Source organism: Dermacentor andersoni, chromosome 1 (assembly GCF_023375885.2).
Source record: "Dermacentor andersoni chromosome 1, qqDerAnde1_hic_scaffold, whole genome shotgun sequence".
Lineage (NCBI taxonomy): Eukaryota > Metazoa > Arthropoda > Arachnida > Ixodida > Ixodidae > Dermacentor > Dermacentor andersoni.
Window position 1 is genome coordinate 64270992 of NC_092814.1, and position 21516 is coordinate 64292507.

The following is a 21516-nucleotide window of genomic DNA, read 5'->3' on the forward strand; positions in this document are numbered from 1 at the left end:
AGGCGTAATTTGTAGGCTGCTTCCCTGGCTTCAATATAGGAATAACTTTCGCAAGCTTCCATTCCGTAGGAACCTCCCCAGTTATCCATGAGGCGTTGTAGTACTCCAGAAGGCGTAGGCGAGATGTGTGGCATAGATTTGCGAGCGCTTCATAACTCACACCGTCATGGCCAGGTGATGATCACTTGTTTACGCCGCCGATTGCTGCCGTGAGCTCTTCGATTGTGAATGGTAATTCTAAGACAGGAAGGGTAGCTCGAGGTGGACTAGGCTGATGACTTGCAATTTGCCGAGAAGGGTGTGCCCCGTTGGGAAAGAGTCTGCAGTACTGCTCTGCCACCTTTTTCAGGGATGCGCGCTCGTGTAATGAGAGGGCGATAAAAGGATAAAGCTGTTGCGGCTCTTTGCGAATGCCTCTGACCACTCGCCAGATTTTGCTCAGCGGTTGTCGTATGTCCAGTGTCCCACAAAAGTCTCTCCACGTTTTTCAGTTCAGTTTGGGGAGGTAACGTCGTATATGTCTTTGTGCCCATCGACAACGTATGAGGTCTTCGATATTCTTAGTATACGTAGAGCCTTCCTTACGGCACGCCTTCGAATGGCACATAACCTTTCGAATTCCTCGTCGTTAGTTGGTACATTACAATGCTTAGTGGCATAGCGGGTACTTTGTTTGAGGTAATCAGCTATTGTCGGTATTAATTCTGCATTCGTAGTCGAGGCTGTGATCCCTTTGTCTACGGCTGCTGTGTAAGCTTCCCAGTCTACCGACTTCAGTTTAACTTTTTTGGGCGACGTCTGAAAATGAAGGGCAGAGATTAGGATCGGGTAGTGGTTACTACCTCGAGTCTCGAAATCTTTACACCATCCGAACATAGGGGCCACTTGACTTGATGTAAATGTGACGTCAATGCAGCAAACAGTCTTCGGATTTTTCAGGTATGTTATGCTGCCATCGTTCAAGGGCTCTATATTGTATTTTGCAAGAAGCTTCGCCAGCTTAACACCCCGAGCCTTTTACGCGAACCTAACCTAACGTTAACCTAACCCAACGTGGCCGAGACGCAGACAAAAATCCGCACGGCGTAACCGCTGTCAGAATACGCCGCGCGACCCTAACGCATTTTACGCTAACGTAACCTAACCTAAGGTAACCTAACCTAACATGGGCTAGATGGAAAGCCAGTAATCCTCACGGCGTGACACCAGGCAGTGGCGTTCAATCGCGGTTGCTAAGACGCTGTGCGTTTATTTCACTCAAAGAGGACAACTCAAAAATGCTCCTGAAAAGTCGCGGACAGCAGCATACGAAAAGCCTGCCAGGAGCGAAGACACTGCACCACCGGGCCTCTACTATACGGCCCCTACTGCTCCCCCGAAAAAAATCTTTTTTTTTTCTTTTCTTTTTCTTTTTTGGAAGAGCACCGTGAGGGGCAAGAAAGGTTTAATCTGGCATGACTGACTCAGCACCAGTGCCGCAAGCGCGAGAAAGTCTATCCGACGTACTACCTTCAAACACAGCGATCACCGAATGGGGCCTCCGTGCCTACTGCCTCACCACGCGGGCAGCCAGCGTCGGAGCGTAAACTCGACCCCACTCCGCAATGCACGCATGTCTAGGGGACAATTGCATAGACTTCCTCCGTAGAGCCTAGGCAGACTCACATATTCAAGGAGCAAAAGCCCGCAGATTCTCTCTCACACACGCTCGTGCTCGCGCCTGCGCACAAACGGCTGGCGATCCCTCATATGAACGTTTCGTCTATGCCGCCTGTCGATACATGCGTCCTTGGCGTAATTGTTTCAATATCGGGCTTGTGTAATTTGCCGTTGTGTGTTCGCATCCTGTCTTCTGGCGATATTAATTGTATTTATTGAATTATTTATGACAGAGAACCTAATTTACAATGATGTGTTTACGAAGTGAAGAAGCCGTTTGAAGCCTTAAAGGACGTAGTTTAGGCGAATCCATTATTCTCATGCAAGCTGAATCAGCTTCTTGGTTCTTTTTTCTGTGAGCCCGCTTACAACTTCGAAAGACTTTAACGCCAGAGTTAATTACTGTATGAAACTCTATTCTATACATTTACTTTGTGGCTAGGAACGAGCGAGAGGGGCAACGGTGTTTGTTTATTTTCTTGATTTCTGCTAGGCCCGTGGCGAACGAGCTTCGGTCGAAGCCTGGTGGTGGCACGAGCACGTGGAGCTTATTCGAAGAAGCGTGCAACGGGCGGCACGCGCAGCCGTGTTGCTTCCGTTCCGTGTGTGTTCCATTCTCGGCATCCAGGCTGCCGCTGCGAAGCAAGACCCAGTGCCAACGTCGCACCACTTCAAGGAGTACGTGTCTACTGCAGCCATAGATTGCACCATGAGTGACCGACGACCACCGGGTGAGCAGCTGGTTTTCCCGAACATCTTCACCGAAGGCGAGTGTCAGCATGACACAATGTTTGGTGCGGGGCCGGCATCGCGGTGGCAGCTTGAACCTGGGGCGGCGTATGAGCCTGACGCTGTTCCAGGGTTAAAATTTGAGATGGCTAGCACGCAGACTGGCGCCGGCGGCTGCCTTCGAACAGGGACCAGTCAACTACACGGACGACCCGCGACAGTTTCCGCAGAAAGCTACCTTCAACATGGCGCACCACACTGCCGATCGATGCGCATGAACTTCACGTCCCGCCTTTGTGATCCTGTTTTTGCTGCTGCTTCCGTGGATCATATCGGACCACTTCATGCGTTCCTGTGCTGTCCCCTCTCCCATTAATGGTGCCTCGAATATCTGCTGAAGCAGCGTGTTGAGTGCTTTGGACTGATTTACGGTGCCAAGGTCCTTCCAGGAAACTTCAAGATAAGCATTTTTTTTTATGCCTTGTTACTGCTTCCATTGAATGAGAAAAGGGAAGGACAATGCCTTTTTGCGCACACCTAGCCAATATTTCACGATGTTCTTGTGTTCCATTTTCTTTGGCTGACATCTAGATGTGTGAACTTGAAAGTGTGCAGTGCAACCTCGCAAGAGGCGAGTGGAGCCAGACAAGTGTGCTGTGAACTTGCAGTTTCTTCTCAAGACCGTATCCTGGAATGTTTGCCTGGTTCAAATAAAATTTTTTAACTGCGTGGACTTAGGTACGGACTAATATGCTTGATTACGCACTGTGCTGCGTCTTTCATCGATAACAAAAGTTGACCCCTCTCTCTTCGAATAATGTAAGCCAGAGAAACCTGCTTTTGGGGAAAGCAGCAACCACACGTATTTCCGTCGTATTGTCGGCGTAGCACCCCCTGTAGTCAGCTACTTTTAGACAGTAACTACTTAACTGTTAAGCAAGGAGTTCAGTTCCCAAGAATTATTTTATTTCGCAAGAGCATGCTTGACCTACGACAAAGGGATGCAGGCCAAAAAATTTCACCGACGGTCACGATACTCCATAATGCGAATTTTGAGCGCGGCTGTTTAGGTGTTTTGAATTCGCGATATATTGTGGCTAAGAATTTGATTCTGAACGACAGCAGCAGTGGCAGACGACGCATTACCACCGGTTGCGTAGCTCATTGTTAAGAAAGCGTGAACGCGTGGCTCGCGCGGAGCGTATTCTCTAGCGGCAGCGGCGCAGGAGAACTAGCGCGTGCGCAATGACTCCGAAGCCCACGCCAGCGCTTTGTTTCCATATATGGTATATGTGGACGTGCTCGCCGCATGCCTGGTCGCCGCCGTGAAGCATGTCTCGTCCGGCACTCCGCTTTCCTCCTTGCCTTTTCGCCATACTCTCCTCCGCTTTCCTCCTCGTGCTCATGTCTCTCTCGCCGTATTTCATCCCCCGCTGCGCTCCGCGTTCGCTCTCTCTTCCTTCGCTGTTCTCGGTCGCTTGGTTACGCCGAGGGACGCCGCCGCTCAACGCAGGATCGGGCGCCTAAGAGCTACGCTATAAAACGGTCACGTCGCAGCAAGTTGCACCCTGCGCGAGCCCACGGTGATTTGGAAAGCGCGCCATGTTTTTCGCGCACTGTCGAGTATCAAAGGCGCGATAACAGGCAATCAGAGAGCTGTCCTGGGAAAAGGTGCGACAAAAAATAAATTCTGAAAGAAGAAATCTTACGATTAATGTCAATGTAAATGCGATTATGATTGGAGAAATGTAGCGACTCACCGTATTGCCGCCGCAGAGACCCATTATGTGTGAGGCACGTATGCAGACTGGTTTCTCTCTCACGCTTTCCACTTAAGGTGCCTAGATAAAGAAGTTTCTAAGGTAGCACCACTAATTGTTCTTTGCGCCGTCCTCCTCACTCTCGCGCTTACTCTCTCTATTATACTTTATTAGCGTCTGTGATTGGTGCACTGCTTGCGCGTGAAGTTCTAAGTGGCTAACGGTCATATTTAATATTTTGTGGAAGATTCAAAAATAAGTCCGCCTCCACCATGATCCAGTCGGCTTCTTCTTTTTTCTTTTTTTTTTTTTGTCGGAAGGCGTAGTCGTAGCCAAGACATAAGGCGGTGTTCTAGACTACCACGGCCGCTGTACTGCTCTGTATTAGAAGCTCCGTCCAGCTCTGGAAGCTACAGACACTTCTGCCAATGAGGAAGGCGAATACATCAAAATGTATCCGTCCGCGCTTTGTCATCTACCACCAACGCCTCCAGTGTCCGTTGTTGTGCAAGACTGCGCAGATACGGCTTAAGAGCGGACATGCGAACTATATTTTCCTTGAGCAAGCACCTGCCTTCCCATGCCTCGCAGTCTTGGATCTGCTAAACGCAGCTTATGGGACAGAGTTCACTCAAGGCATTTTTTATTAAAGCGAAACGCAACCCGCGTCGGAGTCCCGAAACGGCTGTATAACCAGGCCGTTGGTGCAAACAGGTAGTCGGACGTCGGCGTCGGTGATACATCACAGCAAGAAATATGTTTCGGTGTTGTAACTATAAGCCACGTTTACATGAATGATACAGCGGGGCTTCCCTTTATTTACAGTACTATACTCTTTCTCAGCTGTTCCTTACAGTTTACTTAGCCGACAACAGGGGCGAGCGCTCCTCTAAATATGTTAACCCACGCCGTGTTGTCGGCTCGGCGTCTATAGTTGGCGTTTGCTCGTCACCGTCATCGCGCACCGACTAGAGCGGAGCAGTAAAATGATAGGGCTATTTTTAATAGGGCTAGCGTACGTAGGAAGTCGCCATTTTTCTTGACTTGTGTATAAAAAGTGTAGATCCGCCCACCTACGCAATGCCATTTATTTTAGCAGTAGTGTAGCATGAAAACTACACTTTCTACCCCGCAGTTTCGATTAGTGTAGGTAGCAGACGACAAGCAATAAGGCTGGCGTTGCAAATGCGTGGGGCCATTTTGTCTGTCTGTCGGCGCTGATATGGCGGCGATAGGGAAGGTTAGTTGCAGGGAGGGGCAGCGAAGTGCTGGTGTGACCGTGTGTCATAGACAGTCACGCCAGCACTTCGCTGCCCGTCCCTGCAACTAACCTTCCCTATCGGTCACGCCGGCATCTCGATGTATTACATGAATAGAGAAGTCTTCGTACGCTACGCATTCGCAATGTATTTAGCTGCAGTTTGTTTAGATTTGTCGCTCAAACTCGTACATTAAATTTTAGTTTCAGGCAAGTGCATACACGCAGTCAGTAAGCACTACGTCAGGCTAAACGAAATGGGGGTAAAAAAAAAAAAGCCCTATTGATGCACTGATCAATTAAGCTTTTAAAGCGTTCCGCATCGTCAACGCATCACTTGGATTTGGATTGGATTTAGGGGCCTCACCCTCTGTAATGGGTGGGCATCGCCGTGAAAAAGTAGCGATGCCCTGGCCTTGGTAGGTAACACATATTAGGCACATGCACACATAAGCACAATCACACATGCACTCACACACAGTATCAATGTCAACATCAGGTACACGCCAAGTTTGGTCGTTAATGTGCGCGCACTATGGCCCAGCACCCATTAAGTCGGTTCTTGGTTGAGGCCACTTGGTCACCGCCGCTAGATGGAACGCTGGGGGAGATGCCAAGCGCTAGCGGTAGTGTGATTCCATCTATAGGCGCTGGTGTGAGACTCGCGCAGTGCAGGACCAAATGTTCAATTGTCTCTTCGTCCTCATCACACACTCTGCACATAGCGCTTCCCCCGTTGTCGTCAAAGCGCCGGCGGTAAATCAGAGTTCTGAGAGCGCTGGCTCGTGCCTCGAAGAGGAGGCTGCTGGCTACACAGTTGTCGTAGAGGGGTTCCACACGGATCTCATGTTTCTATTCCCTATAGAGTTTCAGTGTGGGCTTACCCTCCATTTCTCGCCGCCAAGTGGCCGTCTCCGTGTGTCGCACCAGGGTCTCAACTGCCTTGGCCCACTTTCTCTCGGTCTCCTCCTATACAGGGCTCGAGAAGAAACCGTATTTCTTGGACAGCTGCTGCGGCCTTTTCGTCCACCTGGTGCGGATGCCATTGCGGTGTATGTAATCAAACATACGCCGTCTCCAGCGGTGTGGCTGCATCAGGCGCAACCTGCCCTCGTACGCCAGCTTGCTGCGTGCCTCGCGCGCTTCAGACCGGGACCAACCGAGGTCACCCTGGATTGCCACGTTGCCGTGGCAGCCTGGAGCCAGTCTCCCTACAGCGCGCTGGCTGCGTTCCAGCCATTCTCGGGTCTGCGCTGTGGGGCATACGACTGCATTGGCAAACGTCAGTGCAGGCACGTGTACGGTTTTCCACAGCTCTCGCACCATGGTGAAGCGATTGAATCCCCACAGGCACTTTCTGCGGAGTATTTGGCTGGCCCGCTGGGATGTTCCTCTCAGGTGCTTTTCATGGTTTGCCGTATAATCTTGTTGCGTGCTGAAGTTCACACCGAGGTATCGGTACTCAGTTGCCTGGGGCAGTAGTCCTCCGCATGGTAGTGTCAGCGAGCCGAGTGCCTCAGGGCCAGAGAAGGCAATCACTGCCGATTTCTTTGTGTTAAACTGCAGTCCCAGTGGCGCCATGGCTTCGGCACAGCTGGTGATGAGGGTCTGCAGATCGCCAGTGTTCCCCGCCAGCAGCACTACGTCATCTGCAAATACCAGCCCCAGCAACACTTGCTGCTCCCTGAGCCCATCACATGTTCTCTCCACCACAAAGCCTACCCTGGAGGCCAATAGCGTGCGCTTTACACATGTGGTATACAGCATATAGAGTAAAGGCGAGAGTGGGCAACCCTGTTTTAAACCCTTGCCCACCACTACCTCGCTCGAGTAGGCGCCGTTCAGAGTAGCTACAACCGTGCGGTCTGCATAGAGGCGTCTGATAAGCTCAGTCCATGTGGGCGTCATCCCAATCGCCTCAAGACGCCGTAGCAATGGCTCGTGCGGGACACTGTCGTAGGCCTTCGTCACATCAAGAAAGCAGCTAATCAGCCCACGTTCCTCCTTTCGTGCGGCCTCTATACATTGGCTGAGGACAAACAAATTGTCCTCGAGCCGTCGGTCGCGCCGAAAACCATTCTGCAATTCAGTGAGGTGCCCGCCCTCTTCGGCCCACGCAGTCATCCAAGCCTTTATCACTTGGGCGAACACACGATACACTACGCTAGTGATTGTAAGTGGCCGGTAATCACGTAGAAGGCCGGAGTCGCCACCCCTTTTGGGGAGCAGGATCACCTTGCCGCGTAGCCAGTCTATAGGTATTGGTCCACCGTCCGGAATTTCGCTGAAGAAATCAGCCAGCTGTGACCGTGATTCAGTACCGAGACATTTCACAAGTCCCGCCGCGATACCGTCAAGGCCTCGAGCAGTGCGCGCACCTATTCTCGTGATTGCCCTATCAACGGCACTCCGAGACACTGTCCACGTCTGACGGTCGGTACCCGCCAAGCCTGAGCGATCTGGGGCAGGGAGGGGCACAGCGGGTTAACCCTGTGGTGGCGGCGCATATAGTTGGCGGATATGGTCAGTTAAGGCTCGGTGGAGATCATTCTCTTTGGCCCCCGTTGACTCTGTGCGAACTTCAGACTGTGCAGCTTTACCATCAAGGCGATACACATACGTCCAGAATTTGACTGCTGCTCCTGTGCCTGCAGATTTGATTGCCTGGAGCGTCTTGTGGTTGGCCTCTGCTATCTTCCGCTGCGTGATAGTGTGCATCTCCCGTTTTCGGTGCAGATATTCCTGCCATGTCCCCTGGACATCCGCGCTGTGAGGACTCTTAACCGCGTGGCGGTTAAGAGTAAGTTAAGCGTGGCAGCTCGGCGAGCCTTCAGTGCTGCCTGGACCTCCCCGTCCCACCAGCTCTTCCTTTTAACCCCTTGATGCGCGTTGACAATCTTCTCGTGTTTCCGCATGATCCGGCGGAGCTGGTAAATGTACTGCTCGTAGGTCTCCGCTTCTTCGCGGCTGGGACTTAGTTCAAATTCGTTGGCCACTTCTTCATATGCCGCTTCGGGGAGAAACCGCACTAACGCTAATGCTGTGGTGCCATCTGTTAAGTTGAAATCAAACCCCTTTTACACCTAGACATCGTCTGTGTAGGCCTAATAGCGTCAAAACAAGTAACTGACCTCAATAACAACGACAAAATATACATAATGCCCTATCCTCCGCATGGGATGAGGCTAAGTGATGGCTGATCTCACCATTTATTTTTTTGCCGTTGAGACGGAGAGCAAGTAACAAGTGGGAATTTCGATCGAAGTGGGCACATGCAAGGGTGCACGCGAGCCATCATGGCTAGTGGTGTAAAGGAAACTTGCACATTGTTGGCAGCTAGACAGCACAGGTTATGCTTCTTTAGTGTACCATTGCCTCCTTTACTAGTTGCCTGCCGCATGAGGCTCACGCAAATGATTGTGCAGGCTGTGATTTCACCGCGGTATATATACCGACCGCGTAAACACCGTGCGCTGGGTCACCAGCCGTCGATACTGCCCGCCATAGAGTTTCTCACTATATATATATATATATATATATATATATATATTACGCATGGAGGAAGGAAAAAGTTAGAAGGTAGCATTACGTCACGCATGCAGCCAGCCTTGGCAAGCGAACGCTCCGTGAAGCCCATACATTTGCTCAGCGGTGGCCCAACACATGACCTGTTGCGTCGAGATCACGAAGCAAGAATCGAGATTTTCTGAGACGTTTGGCTCCCAGTATACCAGTTGTTATTATTCGGTGCGCGCTTGTTCAGCTGCCCTGCCGTGCATGGCTCTGCCTGCAGAGCGGGAACACTAAAACTAACCGCGCGCTTTGACGTACGATCACGTGGTGGGTCACCAGGTTTGGCTTCAATCGCGTTGCGCAATGCATGCTCCCTCCTAACGTTTTTCTTCCTCCATGCCTAGATGGAAATCTGTCGCCACCGTCTTTGGGAGTTTTCTAACGAGTGCTGTGCCGTCATGGGAATGACAGTGTATGGTTGTGCGAGGCTTGTGTTGGCCGGTGTTGTACGATGCTTCGTCTAAAACGTGGATATGGCTACACAAGGGATGCGTTCTTATATTAAAATCTTCATAAAAAGTTTTCATTCACCGATATTACATGACATTAAAGCAGCGCACCGAAATCTGACACGTATACGCGCACGTAAAAAAATGACGTACAGAGGCGCTACCAGCGCCTGTGTATGTCCTTTTTTATGTGTGTGTATACGTGTCAGATTTAAGTGCGCTGGTTCAATATATTGGCTCACCAACTATAGCCCATCAGTCCATTACCCATATTGCATATTTCAACAAAGTTTACTCACCTAACATGCATAATTAAGCGAAGAAAGCAAGAACAGACGACAAACAGTTCGAAAATGAGCGCGAATCTTGTCGTCTGTCCTCCTACTTACGTTTCATATAAGTGAACACCGGGCCAGAAGTCCTCATAATTAAAAAAAACACGCTTTTTTGTAATAATAGAGCTAACTCAGCTCTTTACGTGCTGTTTTAGTAGGAAATGAATCATTGTGACAGACAGAAGGGTGCTAGCAGGCCCGTCTTCAAGGTGTCCTGGCTCTCCGAGGCCAATCCGAAGTCACCATATACCGGCATTCCCATGCATACAACAGCGCAGCAGCCCCAGATTTCCCTCTAGGTAGAGAGAGATAAGTTTGATTGTACAAAATGCAGAGAGGTCGGCCTGAGGTATATTCCTCTAGCCAGCTACTCTGCGTTATGGAAAGGGGAAGAGGGAAAGAAAGAGGGAAGAAAGAGGCGCATGATGGGTGACGATGACGAGAGAAGGAGGATGTAAAACATATGGAAAGCAATTTGGCATGCTCAAAGCTTACAGTCCAGGCCCGTACTTTTTAAAAAGTTCAGTAACGCCTGGATGGCCTTGAAACTCGATTGAGCGTCTGGCCAAGGGTCTAAAATAACGTCCTCCGACAACGGTGGGCTGTCGAGACGCGTATAGGGTCGTTGTTTAACTTTTGACGCTCCTCCACCTACTTAGGGCAGTCACAAAGCACATGACCTATAGTCTCATTCACATTGCACAATTCACAGTCTGGAGACTCTGTGCGTCGCATGAGGTGTACGTATCCGCGCGTAAACGCTACCCCCAGTCTTAGACTGTGCAGAAGACTGGCACAGCTGCGTTGAATTTTCAGTGGTAGCTTAAATTTCATGGTAGTGTCCAATCTCTGGAGTCGTCTGTGGCGATTATCCGGATCGTCCCAGTGTTTTTCTGTCGATTTTCGGATGACACTGGAGAGGAGGCAGTTGGCGTCCGCTCTTGAAAAAGGAATTGCAAGCAGTGACTGGTTCATCGAGTGCTTTCTTTGCTTCGGCATCGGCCAATTCGTTGCCGTGTATACCACAGTGAGTCGGAATCCACTGAAATGTGATGTGGTGGCCGTTTTCTTGCGCTAAAGTGTAGAGCTCGGCAGTTTGAAGAGCCAACACTCTGTAAGCGCTTTCTTTCAACACCACTCTAAGTAGTTGCAGAGCCGATTTTGCGTCACTGAAGACTGTCCATACTTGAGGAGGCTGTGGCGAAATATATTGAATGTCCTCTCTGATTGCCACTAGTTCCGTAGATGTTGTAGTCGTCTTGTTACACAGACGAAACCGTCGAATGACTTGATGCGCAGGCACGACGAAAGCCACACCCTGACGCATACGACGAGACCGATCCGTCTGTGTACACGCTCACCGAGGAGTCGTATCCTTTCGACATATATTCAAGTGTTAAATGTCTGAGGCCGACGGTAGGTATTCGCGATTTTTTAGAAATTCCGGGAATAGATAGACGTACCCGTATTTTGGACATTACCCATACGTGGAAGGTCAGCAGGGGCAAAGTATGATGGTATGGCACATTCTTGGCATTTAATGGCTCTTGAAAAAGGGGAGTCTGGCCGTATGTCGGGCAGTGTCGATAAGAGGTGGCGTCCATGACGGCACAGCAGTCGCAGGAATACTCGAAGAGGTTCGCATCGTAGATAGACAGGTAAAGGGGTGACGCGAGCCTCCTCAATTGTTCCCTGGGAAATACAATGACAAATCTATGCCGCCCGCCGCCCGTGATGATGATAATTATGTATTAGCATTCCCTTTGAAACGGGGCGGGGAGATATAGTTACCTAGCCTGCTTGAGTTACTCAGTATGCTATCATGCTTTTCCTTCTAGCATTCTTGTATACATCTTTTTAATCTTCTTTTTCTACCTTGTACCGCTGCCTATGCCTGTAATGGATCCAGTCGTATAAGTCTCTAACATGCATTTTTTTCACCAATACTCTAAACGTCTCTTGTTTATCTAGACTGCTGACCGGTTGATACTTCCGTCTACTTTAAATCCAAGCGCTTCTGGAAATTGTACGTTACGTACTGGTCTCGCTGGGTTAATCCCTTCGCATTCCATTAGGATGTACTGAGTGGTCTCCGGATTTTTGCTGCAGCATACACATGCCTCAACTTGTTCCGAATATTTGCTTCGGCATGTTTTTGTTCTTAGGCAACCGGCTCGAGCCTCAAATAGCAAGGCACGGCCCTTTGTGTTCTCGTACAGATTTTCCCTTGTAATTTCTTTCTTCCATTCTTGTAAATCTCAATCGTCCTTCTTGTTTCAATTCTATGCATCCAATTAAGTGTCTCTGTTTCTCTCACTTTTTCTCTAATGACTCCTGGTTGTCCATGCACTTTCAATTACCCTGTATTTGGTTATCAATTTTCTTCACCTCTTCCTCTATTCCGTGTCCGCGCTTTTCAGGTACAACTACTTGCGCACTTTAGCCACCCATTAATTGCGATCCATGTTCCCGAGTCTTTCTTTAAAACAAATTTTTATCTGCGCTTCGCTGTCTTCAAAAGAGACCCAACCTATGTCCCCTTGCACTGCCTCTTTGTGGTTTCGGCGTAGGCTCGAGCTAAAGCCAACCGACCTACCGATCTTTGGTTAACTTCCAACCCCGACAATATGTCTGATTTTAGACACAGAATGATGTATTTGCGAACGTGAGCGCTGGCACCATGACTCCTTTCCAGATTCCATGCACCACCTCATATTTATTGTGGCCCCAAAGTGCCCTATGTTTCATTATTACTGCATTCCGCTTGCCCTTCATTTTCAGATTATCTTGAGGGGTGCTTGAGTAAGGCTTTCCTCTGTTTATGTATACGCCGAAGCATTTATATTGCTTGACTATGGGTATGACTTGCTGTTGAATTGACACCACGTAATTACTCGTCTCTTCATTAAAGATCATAGTTCCCGATTTCTCTGTGTTAAACTTGAGGCCTAGATTTCTCGTTGCGTTGCCACACACATTGGCCAGTGTTTGTAATTTACTTGCATTGTTCGATAGTAGCACTATGTCGTCCGCATACATCAATGCGGGGACCTTCTGTTGCACCATTTGTCCATTACGCGTGTACGATAAATCAAATCCTAATTGACTGTTTTCCAGTTGCCTATGCCCTTAACATACCTCAAGCGTGCTCGTCATTTACATGCAGCGAACTCGCTCGCATTCGCCCTCCTCGCACTACAGCTCTCCTCTCAATCTCTACATTTCGGGAGAGCACATGTCCGCACTGTGTTCTTTTCTATAATGTCGCTCACCGATGTGAACAGCACGTGGCGACAGGTCGTATCTGCCGTGTTTGCGTAGGCATTTCACTGAGCATAAAATGTGAGAACGTCCTGCCGCGCTCGGCTGGTGTCATTCCGTGCGCTCCCGCTCCCAAAGTTGCTGACGAAGCGCGACCGCTCTCGCGTGAGCTCGAGCTGCGCTGCGGGAGCAACTCGCCGGTGGCCAGCACAGCAACAGCCTCGTTTGCGCCATCGCCCCTGATGTTCGGCGTTGCATAGTGGAAGAATGGGCGGCGGTCGCGGAGAGGGTCTCCAGCGAGGCCTCCTCGCCGAGCGCCTGCCGCAAGACGCGCACAGCCGTCCGGTCCGCGGCACTCGGCCGCCCCGTGCAGGATGGGATGCTGGGTCCTGCTGCTGCTCCTGCGCCTCGCCGGTGAGAGCACCCATTCTTCTGCTCTCTGCGCGCGCTGAACACGAGCGGGCGACTAGACTCGGCGCATCATGAGCGCCCATCTTTGGCTGCGCGCGCGTTTCCTAAATGCGACAGACAGCACGCGAAAGTTGTGGCTAGCAGTTAACAACAGTACCGCGCCGCAGTTGCGGGGAAAAAATGTAATTGGTTCAGGTCGTGCAGAGCGCTCGCTTTCAGTGCGCACATGCACAGTTCGAGCGAGCGTGCGGAAGCCGTTTGTCTGTGCGTGCAGCAAACTTGATGGGATGTGCTATTCTCAGGATTGCTGCACCGTTTGTTTTTTGAACGCGATGTGGTGGATGGCGAGGCTTTGAATTTTGCTGGTCACGGTTTCAGAGTACCCATACGCTCTTGGAGCGGAGCGCATCGGAATGCACGTTTTGCTTGCCGCGCATAGTATATATGTTACAATGCTCCCTCAGCTCTATGCTGCCAGAGCTCGAAAGCAAGGGCGGTGTTCGGGTACTATGCGCCCTAATTGCTCTGCTGCGCGCGGAAGCTTTGCACCACATAAGCTGCTCCGTTGTCCCATGTCTACGGGTGGTCGGAGTCAACTTTTGCTTGTAAGCCATCTGGAAGCCTTCAAGGCGCGCTAGCCTCGAATGGTGGATGCTTGCGCATAATTCCAACTCCACGGTTAAAAAGAAAATACAGCTTCTTCGGACGCACCAATACTGTGCCTTGTTTCAAATTTAGAAAATAAGTATTCTTTGGGGCAGGTTGGCGGCAGCGCGACCCGCCGTGGTTGCTTAGTGGCTATGGTGCTGGGCTGCTAAGCACGAGGTCGTGGGATCGAATCACGGCCACGGTGGCCGCATTTTGATGGAGGCGAAGTGCGAAAACATCCGTGTACTTAGCTTTAGGTGCATGTTAAAGAGCCTCTGGTGGCCCGGATTACCCCCATTACGGCATGCCACGTAATCAAATCGTGGTTTTGGCGCGTAAAACCCCACTTTTTTTGTGGCAGCATAATTGGAAAAGGTTGAGGCACAAAACACGTGACCACAAGGAAGACAGCACGGGCGCCCATTCCGTCCATATCGACTTCCTTGTGGTCTCGTGTTATGAGCTTCAACCTTTTCCAAATTAGAAGTATTAAGACATGATATAGAATTAATTTTATGTGTGAGTCGGCATATGGAACGCCGTCCAATACGTGCTGTTTTTTCAGTTCTGTGTGCTTCTAAATGACTATCTGAAGGTAAATTATGCGTACTATATGTATTTCTAAATATGGCAAGTGCTCCAAGTTTCAAGCATGCCCGGAGGTTATTGTATACGTCCTCGCGTCACGACTCCGGCGATCTCACTTTCGAGCTGGAAACGCAAGCTTAATTTAAGGAATGCCACAGCCTCTGTGAGCGTGCCATTATACAGGGTGTTTCACGTAACCTGTGCCAAGGATTTAAAAAAAAGTGGTTAGCCGCGGCTGAATTAAACCAACAGTATATTGTTTGCCGTCATGTGGCGCTCCTTATCTTTTTTTTTATATTCCGCTTAATTCGTTGACTGAATTATGCAAAATTTTTAATATTCACTTTAGGGCCAAGTGCGTTTCGTTGCGTTGTAGAGGGGGTTCAGAAACGACCGATGCAACTTTTTGTGGCAGCGTACATGCTGCGTGACCATTTTTTTCGGCGTTCTAAGAAAGCCCGCGAAATATGAAATAAAACCACGCGACCGCGCTGGTGCGCTATCGCACTGCAGCGCTCTCCACCGTGCGTCGAGCCTATCGCTTATCAGGGAGGACGGCGCTTCCTCTCCGTGCGCCACCGCCAAAGATGCTGACGCACTGTGAAGCGGATGCCTGGAGCTGCGGCCGCCACGGTCCGCGCGCACGGTTCTTTTGCACGAAGCGCGGTCGAGCGCGCTGCAGTACGATAGCGCACGGGCGCGGTCAGGTGTTTTTATTTCATATTGCGCGGGCTTTCTTTATTAAATGCCGAAAAAAGATCACCACGCAGCATGTACCTTGCCACACACACACACAAAAAAAAAATGGATCAGTCGTTTCTGTATCCCTTCTACAACGCAACGAAACGCACTTGGCCCTAAAGAGAATATTAAACATTTCGCATATAATTCAGCGAACTGATTAAGCGGAATATAAAAAAATAAGGAGCGCCACATGACGGCAAACCATACGCCGTTGGTTTCATTCAGCTGGGGCTAACCACTTTTTTGAAATCCTTGACACAAGTTACATGAAACACCCTGTATAAACACACACACACACACACACACACACACACGCACACACACACACACACACACACACACACATATATATATATATATATATATATATATATATATATCCCGACAGCAGCCTGAAAAAAGACAGTAGGATTCATCGTAACAAACATTAAAAAAGTCAAAATATGGTGTTTTGCGTCCCAAAACTGCACAGTGGGTGACGAAGGACGCCGTATAGCGAAAAGTTCCTGGTCAACTTTGGGCACCTGAGGTTCTTTAGCGTGCACCTAAATGCCTAAATCTAACAGCACATTCGACTGGTCGTTTCAGAAAGCTGCGACAGCGCTACAAAAGTCGTGTAATACAGCGACCAAGCTTTACTGCGAGCATCTAAAAAAGAAAGAGATTCACTTACGATAATGCAGCCATGTCATCACTACTAGCCTTGCTTATTCTTGTAGAGTTCTCACACGTACGCGACTTTTCGTAGCACTGCCAGAGCGATCAAAAGAGACCAATCGAATGTGTGGCAAAGTATACATGAGTGCATTTCGTCCTGATGGCAACGCGGTCGGGAATCGAACTCAAGACCTCGTGTACAGCAACAGAACGTCGTAGCGACTGAGCCAACGCGGCGAGTGTAACAAGGTTCAATAGAATGGAATTAAATTCTGGGGTTCTACGTGCCTGCACCACGATTTCATTACGAGGCACGCCGTAGTGAAGGACTCCGGATTAATTCTGGCCACCAGGGGATCATTATTGTCATACTCTCAAGGCCCGGGGGCATTACAGAGAGGAGTGGTGATTATTACAAACAAATTCGTTAACAATATTCTTGAAGTTTGTGGCGTCAGAAATGGCAGTGATGGAGGCAGGGAGGCGGTTCCAGTCATTTATCGTTCTTGGTAAAAAGGAATCAAAATGAACGTTGGTGCGACAAGTTGGAACTTCAACCTTAAAACGATGATCCGTGCGTGACGATATGTATGATGGCGGGGAGATTAGTTCATCCTTAAGTGTTTCGTTAGAGTAATAAATCTTGTGAAAAAGGCATAGGCGAAAGTATATACGACGTAACTCTAGGTTAGGCAAGTCAAGGGTTAGTTTCATTGATGAGACACTTGCATGACGAGAATAATTCGACAGAATAAAACGAGCAGCTCGGTATTGAATGGATTCGATGGTGTTTTTTAGCTTTAGAGTAGAAGGGTCGAAAATGGAGCATGCATATTCAAGTTTAGGCCTCACTAAGGATTTGTACAGAAATAACTTGACAGCTGCAGTTGTCGATGAAAAATTACGCCGTAAAAACCCAAGCATGCGATTAGCGTTACCGTAAATGTAATTTATATGAATGTTCCATGTAAGATTGTGTGTAATGTAGATACCAAGATATTTGTATGATGATACATTTTCTACATGTATGTTGTTAGTATTGTACGTAGGAAGGGTGGTATTTCTTACAACACGGGACACACGCATCGCCTTACATTTATTAGAATTGAGCTTCATTTGGGATCTAGCACACCATGATGTTACTATGCCAATGTCTGAGTGAAGAGTATCGCAGTCGCCAGAGTTAGAAATGACACGATAGAGAACACAGTCATTGGCGAATAACTTAATTGATGATTTAGTTTGGTCTGGGAGGTCATTAATATAAATTAGAAATAATAATGGTCCTAGAACCGAGCCTTGCAGTACACCGGAGGTTACTCGACCAGTGGAAGAGAAGTATTCGTTAGAATAAACGAATTGGGAACGGTTAGACAAAAAACATTTGATCCAAGCAAGCACGTTAGGATCAATGTTGAGGTTACTTAATTTAGTTAACGTGCCCCCGATGCGCGGTACATGGGCGTTTTTGCATTTCACCCCTGATCGAAATGCGGCCGCCGCGACCTCGTGCTTAGCAGCGCAACACCACAGCCGCTAAGCCACCGCGGCGGGTAAAACTTCAGTAGGGCTGTTGACACTTGGGCACCTAGCCGGGGAAAGCAGATATTGGGCTTATTTGGGTTGGCTGGTGCCATATCTTTAAGTAAAGTAAACGGAACAATATCACAGCTAAAGAACAGAAATCCCCAGGCTCTAATGAATCAGTCCATTCCAGGGACTCGTTTAATGCGGAGAGTGCACCAAGTACTCCCCCCCGCCCAATGATGCAACGTGTTATGCAAATCTTGTTCAAGTTCCAAATTTTGCGCAATTTAGCCAATTTCACTTTTGTGCAGTTACACACATTTCCTTAACCGCCTTTTTACTGCATCCTAGCTTGCTTAACTTCCTCGCGCCATCGGGCCCTCTGTCTGTCTTTCGTTAATCTGTTCCTCTGAAATGTACAGCAACAACATAGATATAGCTCGAGTCGAACGATAAGCACTTCGCTCGCTGCTGATTCCTTACCCAAATTTTCAATTTAGGCAACTGAGTTGGCGCACTTCTATCCTCACGGGCTTTCGGCGAGGAGGTAAAGGTGCGAACGTACGGAACGCAAACTCATTTCCTTCTGTCGCAGTTAAAGAAAGAAAGCGCACGTGTCTACGTTCTTGTCCTGTCCTTGCAAGACCTTTATGTTTTATTTATTTCGACTGTAGCTCTTAATTGTGGTAAAGGATTGGAACGCCGCTTTGGAGTACAAGCTTTAAGTTTGGCGGTACTTCCTTCCGGGGCGACGTGTGTATACTAACGTGATGTAACCCGATCGAAGCTCTCGGGCTTCACCATCCGCTTACGATTACGCTTTCACTTTCTGACCGTGCAGCCACTCTGAAATTTAAGGCAGCACGTGTGTTACTACTCGCGGTATATGCGATAATTTCTGCTTTTGCACGACTATTTTTGATAAAGAGTAAGAGCGCGGAAACTACGTCCCTGGGAAAGAAGAAAAAGAAAGAAGAACGCGCCGCGGTCGCACAGCGACATGGCATTGCACTGCTTAGGTCTTAAATTCGATCGCTGGCGTGGCGGCCGCATTTAGATGGGGGCGAAATGCAAAAACGCTCGCGCAATGAGATTAGGTGCACCTTAAAAAACCCCAGGTGGTCGAAATTGATTTGGAGTCCCCCACTAACTCATAGTTAGATCGTGGTTTTGGCACGTGAAACGCCAGAATTATTATTTTTTTTGTTAAGGAAGAAGGCATTGCAACTCGTGCGTCAGAACGTAGATGTAGACTTGTCGCGAGAAAATAGTATTCCCATGGTATCAACTGAGTTAAGCTATTTCCTCACAGGCAGTCGTAATATACATCGTGTGCTGTATAGTTGAGGTCTTGTGCATTAGTTTGTACCACAAATCTTGTATTCGCGCTTTATGTGTGTGCTTTTGGCGTTGAAAGCTTACAGGGCGCGGAATCCGCGAGAAAGCTCAATTTTTGCAAAGCTAGGGCACGCAGCCTAGAATTTAGAGTTGCAGCTTGTGGTAAAGTATGGACAGTCAGCAGAGTCGTCCAATCCTTGACAGGATGCCCGGTCAAACTGCCCGGAAACTAAGTTTTGATTTTTCTCTCTCTTTCGGTTTGCAGAAGCCGTGCCCCGTGAACATTTGACGCCGATTGAACGTAACAGTTGCAACGCGTACAATTCACTTACGGTTTCTAAGTACCACTGGCCTGCTCAAATTGGCCTGATCGGCTTCACATATCTAGATAATAAACTCAATAGATAATAATAATAATAATAATAATAATAATAATAATAATAATAATAATAGATATTAAAGTATTACTGAACTGGGTACTGCACTGCATCATTACGCCGAATTTCGCAAATCGCAGAATACTCCACTCATATCCGAGATCATGAAAAGTGAGATTTTCGGCAAGAACAGAGCTGCATGGCTCTTTATTTCGTCACCCATGAAATTCAACGTGGTGGTAAAACACAAGCTTGCACGGCGCAAGGACATTGTATGACTTACAACAACCCGTGAAGCACGTCTTACGATACAGGTGGAGTTTTTACCGATGGCGTTGTCATCCTGCATTACTGAATACAAGCTATAAAACCTTTTAGACAGTTCACTCTGTGGTCCTGGAGTAAACGAAGGAGACGGAGAAGCTACCTATATACAGAAAGCACGTAGAGCACACGCATATTGTCAATTCTGTCCCAAATTGTCCTAATTCGAACACACTTGCAAAGCCAGAAGGCCAGAAATCGGGTCATGGCCAAGGAGAACACAAATTATAATACGTTACGTCGCAAAATCGACCTTGGCAGGATACTTAGACACGCCGAGAGGCTCCTGCAGCGCGAAGTTCATGGATATCGGTACAGGTTCTTCGATATAAACCACCAAAAAGGTATTTGTTAGACCGCTTCTGTAACATAGTCACAAAGGGCCACGACAACACTCTTCTGCTTGGTGATACACGACAAGACTTGAAGTACTTCGGCCACAAACGTGTTTGCTGTCGCAGCAGGACGCCCGAGCCAATAATCCTTGTGACAGGTTTATTTCTCTAAGCTAAATTACCGTCTGCATTCAGTCGTAAAACATGTGCGGAAGGCATCAATAAGGAACAGCGTGAAACAATCGAAGAGGAAAAATAGCATTTGCAAAAGCATTGCGTGTCTATCTTTTTTCTTATGTTGCGCTTGTTTTCTTTTCTCTATTTTCTTTCTTTTCTGTTCGCTTGTTTGTTGCTGCCGTGCGCTACACGCCCTGCATGGTGGCCTAGTGGCTATGGCGTAGCGCTGCTATAGGTCGCGGCATCAAATCCCGGCCACGGCGGCCGCATTTCGATGGGGGCGAAGTGCAAAAACACCGGTGCACGTAGATTTATGTGCACGATAAAGAACCCCAGGTGGTTTGCTAAAGCGCAAGCCCTCACTTTTAAAGAATGTTGAACAGAAGGCACGAGCGCAAACGTCCCTATCCGTGTCGACTTTCCTGAACGCATTGTACATCTAGGCCGGAAACACGAAACGGAACGTGTTTTATTGGTAGCCCTACAGAGTTGTTGTATAGGAGTATACGCTCCCAAAGGAACTGAGGGGCATAAACAGTTCAGAATCACTGGACTCTAGGCGGTGACGATGATGATGATAATTATAGGCAACCACTTTGGAACGGGGCGGCAGCAAATAGTCACCTAACCTGCTTGATCTAATCAGGTTTTACTACATCAATCGCAGTCTATCATTTTGGCTATCTCTCCTTGGTCTTTTCTTTCTTTATTAAAACCTATTTCTCCTAATTGTACAGTTACCTATCTATGTCTGCAATGACTCCGGTTCTGTCAATGTATTCCCTGCTTTTTTTTTTCTTTTTTTATCCAATACTCTAAACGTCTCTTGCGCATCTCGACTGTAGACCAGTTAATGCTTCCATCGGTTTTGAATACCAGTGCTTCTGGAAAATGGACGTTTCCTACGCGTCTCGCTTGGTGAATACTTTCGCATTCCAAGGATGTGCCGAGTTGTCTCTCGACTTTCGCTGCAGCAGACACATGCCTTATCCTGTTGCGAATATTTGTTCCGGTATGTTTTTGTCCTCAGGCCTCAAATAGCAAGGCACTGCTCTTCGTGTTATTGTACCTTTGTGTTTCCCTTCTGATTTCTTTCTTGCCGCATTTGTAAATTTCCCGTATAGCAGCGTATGGTGAGGCGCCGTCTAGTGAAATTTGACGCTGTCCGTGTTTCTCCGTCCCGTGCACTGTGCAGCTCAACAAACGCAGCCCCGCTATTTTCCAAAAACCTTTTCTTTTTCTCTTTTTCCTTTTTTGTTTGCACTTGTAGGTTAGCACTAAGAAAAATCTTAAAGAAGCAAAGAGCCAGACAGAGCACAGGCGACTGCATACCCACACACCCCGCCGCTTTCTTTCTCACGTCTTC

The 21516-nt window shown here is 48.4% G+C and overlaps 2 protein-coding genes across 5 annotated transcripts in view; one reads left to right on the forward strand and one right to left on the reverse strand.

The window, feature by feature from the left end:
* Positions 1-6375: 6375 nt before the first annotated feature.
* LOC140216918 (uncharacterized) lies at positions 6376-7314 on the reverse strand. Its single transcript, XM_072287455.1, has one exon. The coding sequence runs from the start codon at positions 7312-7314 to the stop codon at positions 6376-6378; it is 939 nt and encodes a 312-aa protein (XP_072143556.1).
* A 5912-nt stretch (positions 7315-13226) lies between these two features.
* LOC126546004 (uncharacterized protein YfbL-like) overlaps positions 13227-21516 on the forward strand; it is a 29645-nt gene continuing 21355 nt past the window's right edge. For 2 of the 4 annotated variants that reach the window (XM_055061562.2, XM_055061563.2), the window contains exon 1: positions 13227-13438. In XM_055061562.2, the coding sequence (XP_054917537.1) occupies positions 13399-13438 (40 nt within the window). In that variant the 5' untranslated portion in view covers positions 13227-13398. The remainder of the gene's footprint in view (positions 13439-21516) is intronic. The other 2 variants (XM_050194066.3, XM_050194065.3) reach the window with 2 other exon arrangements.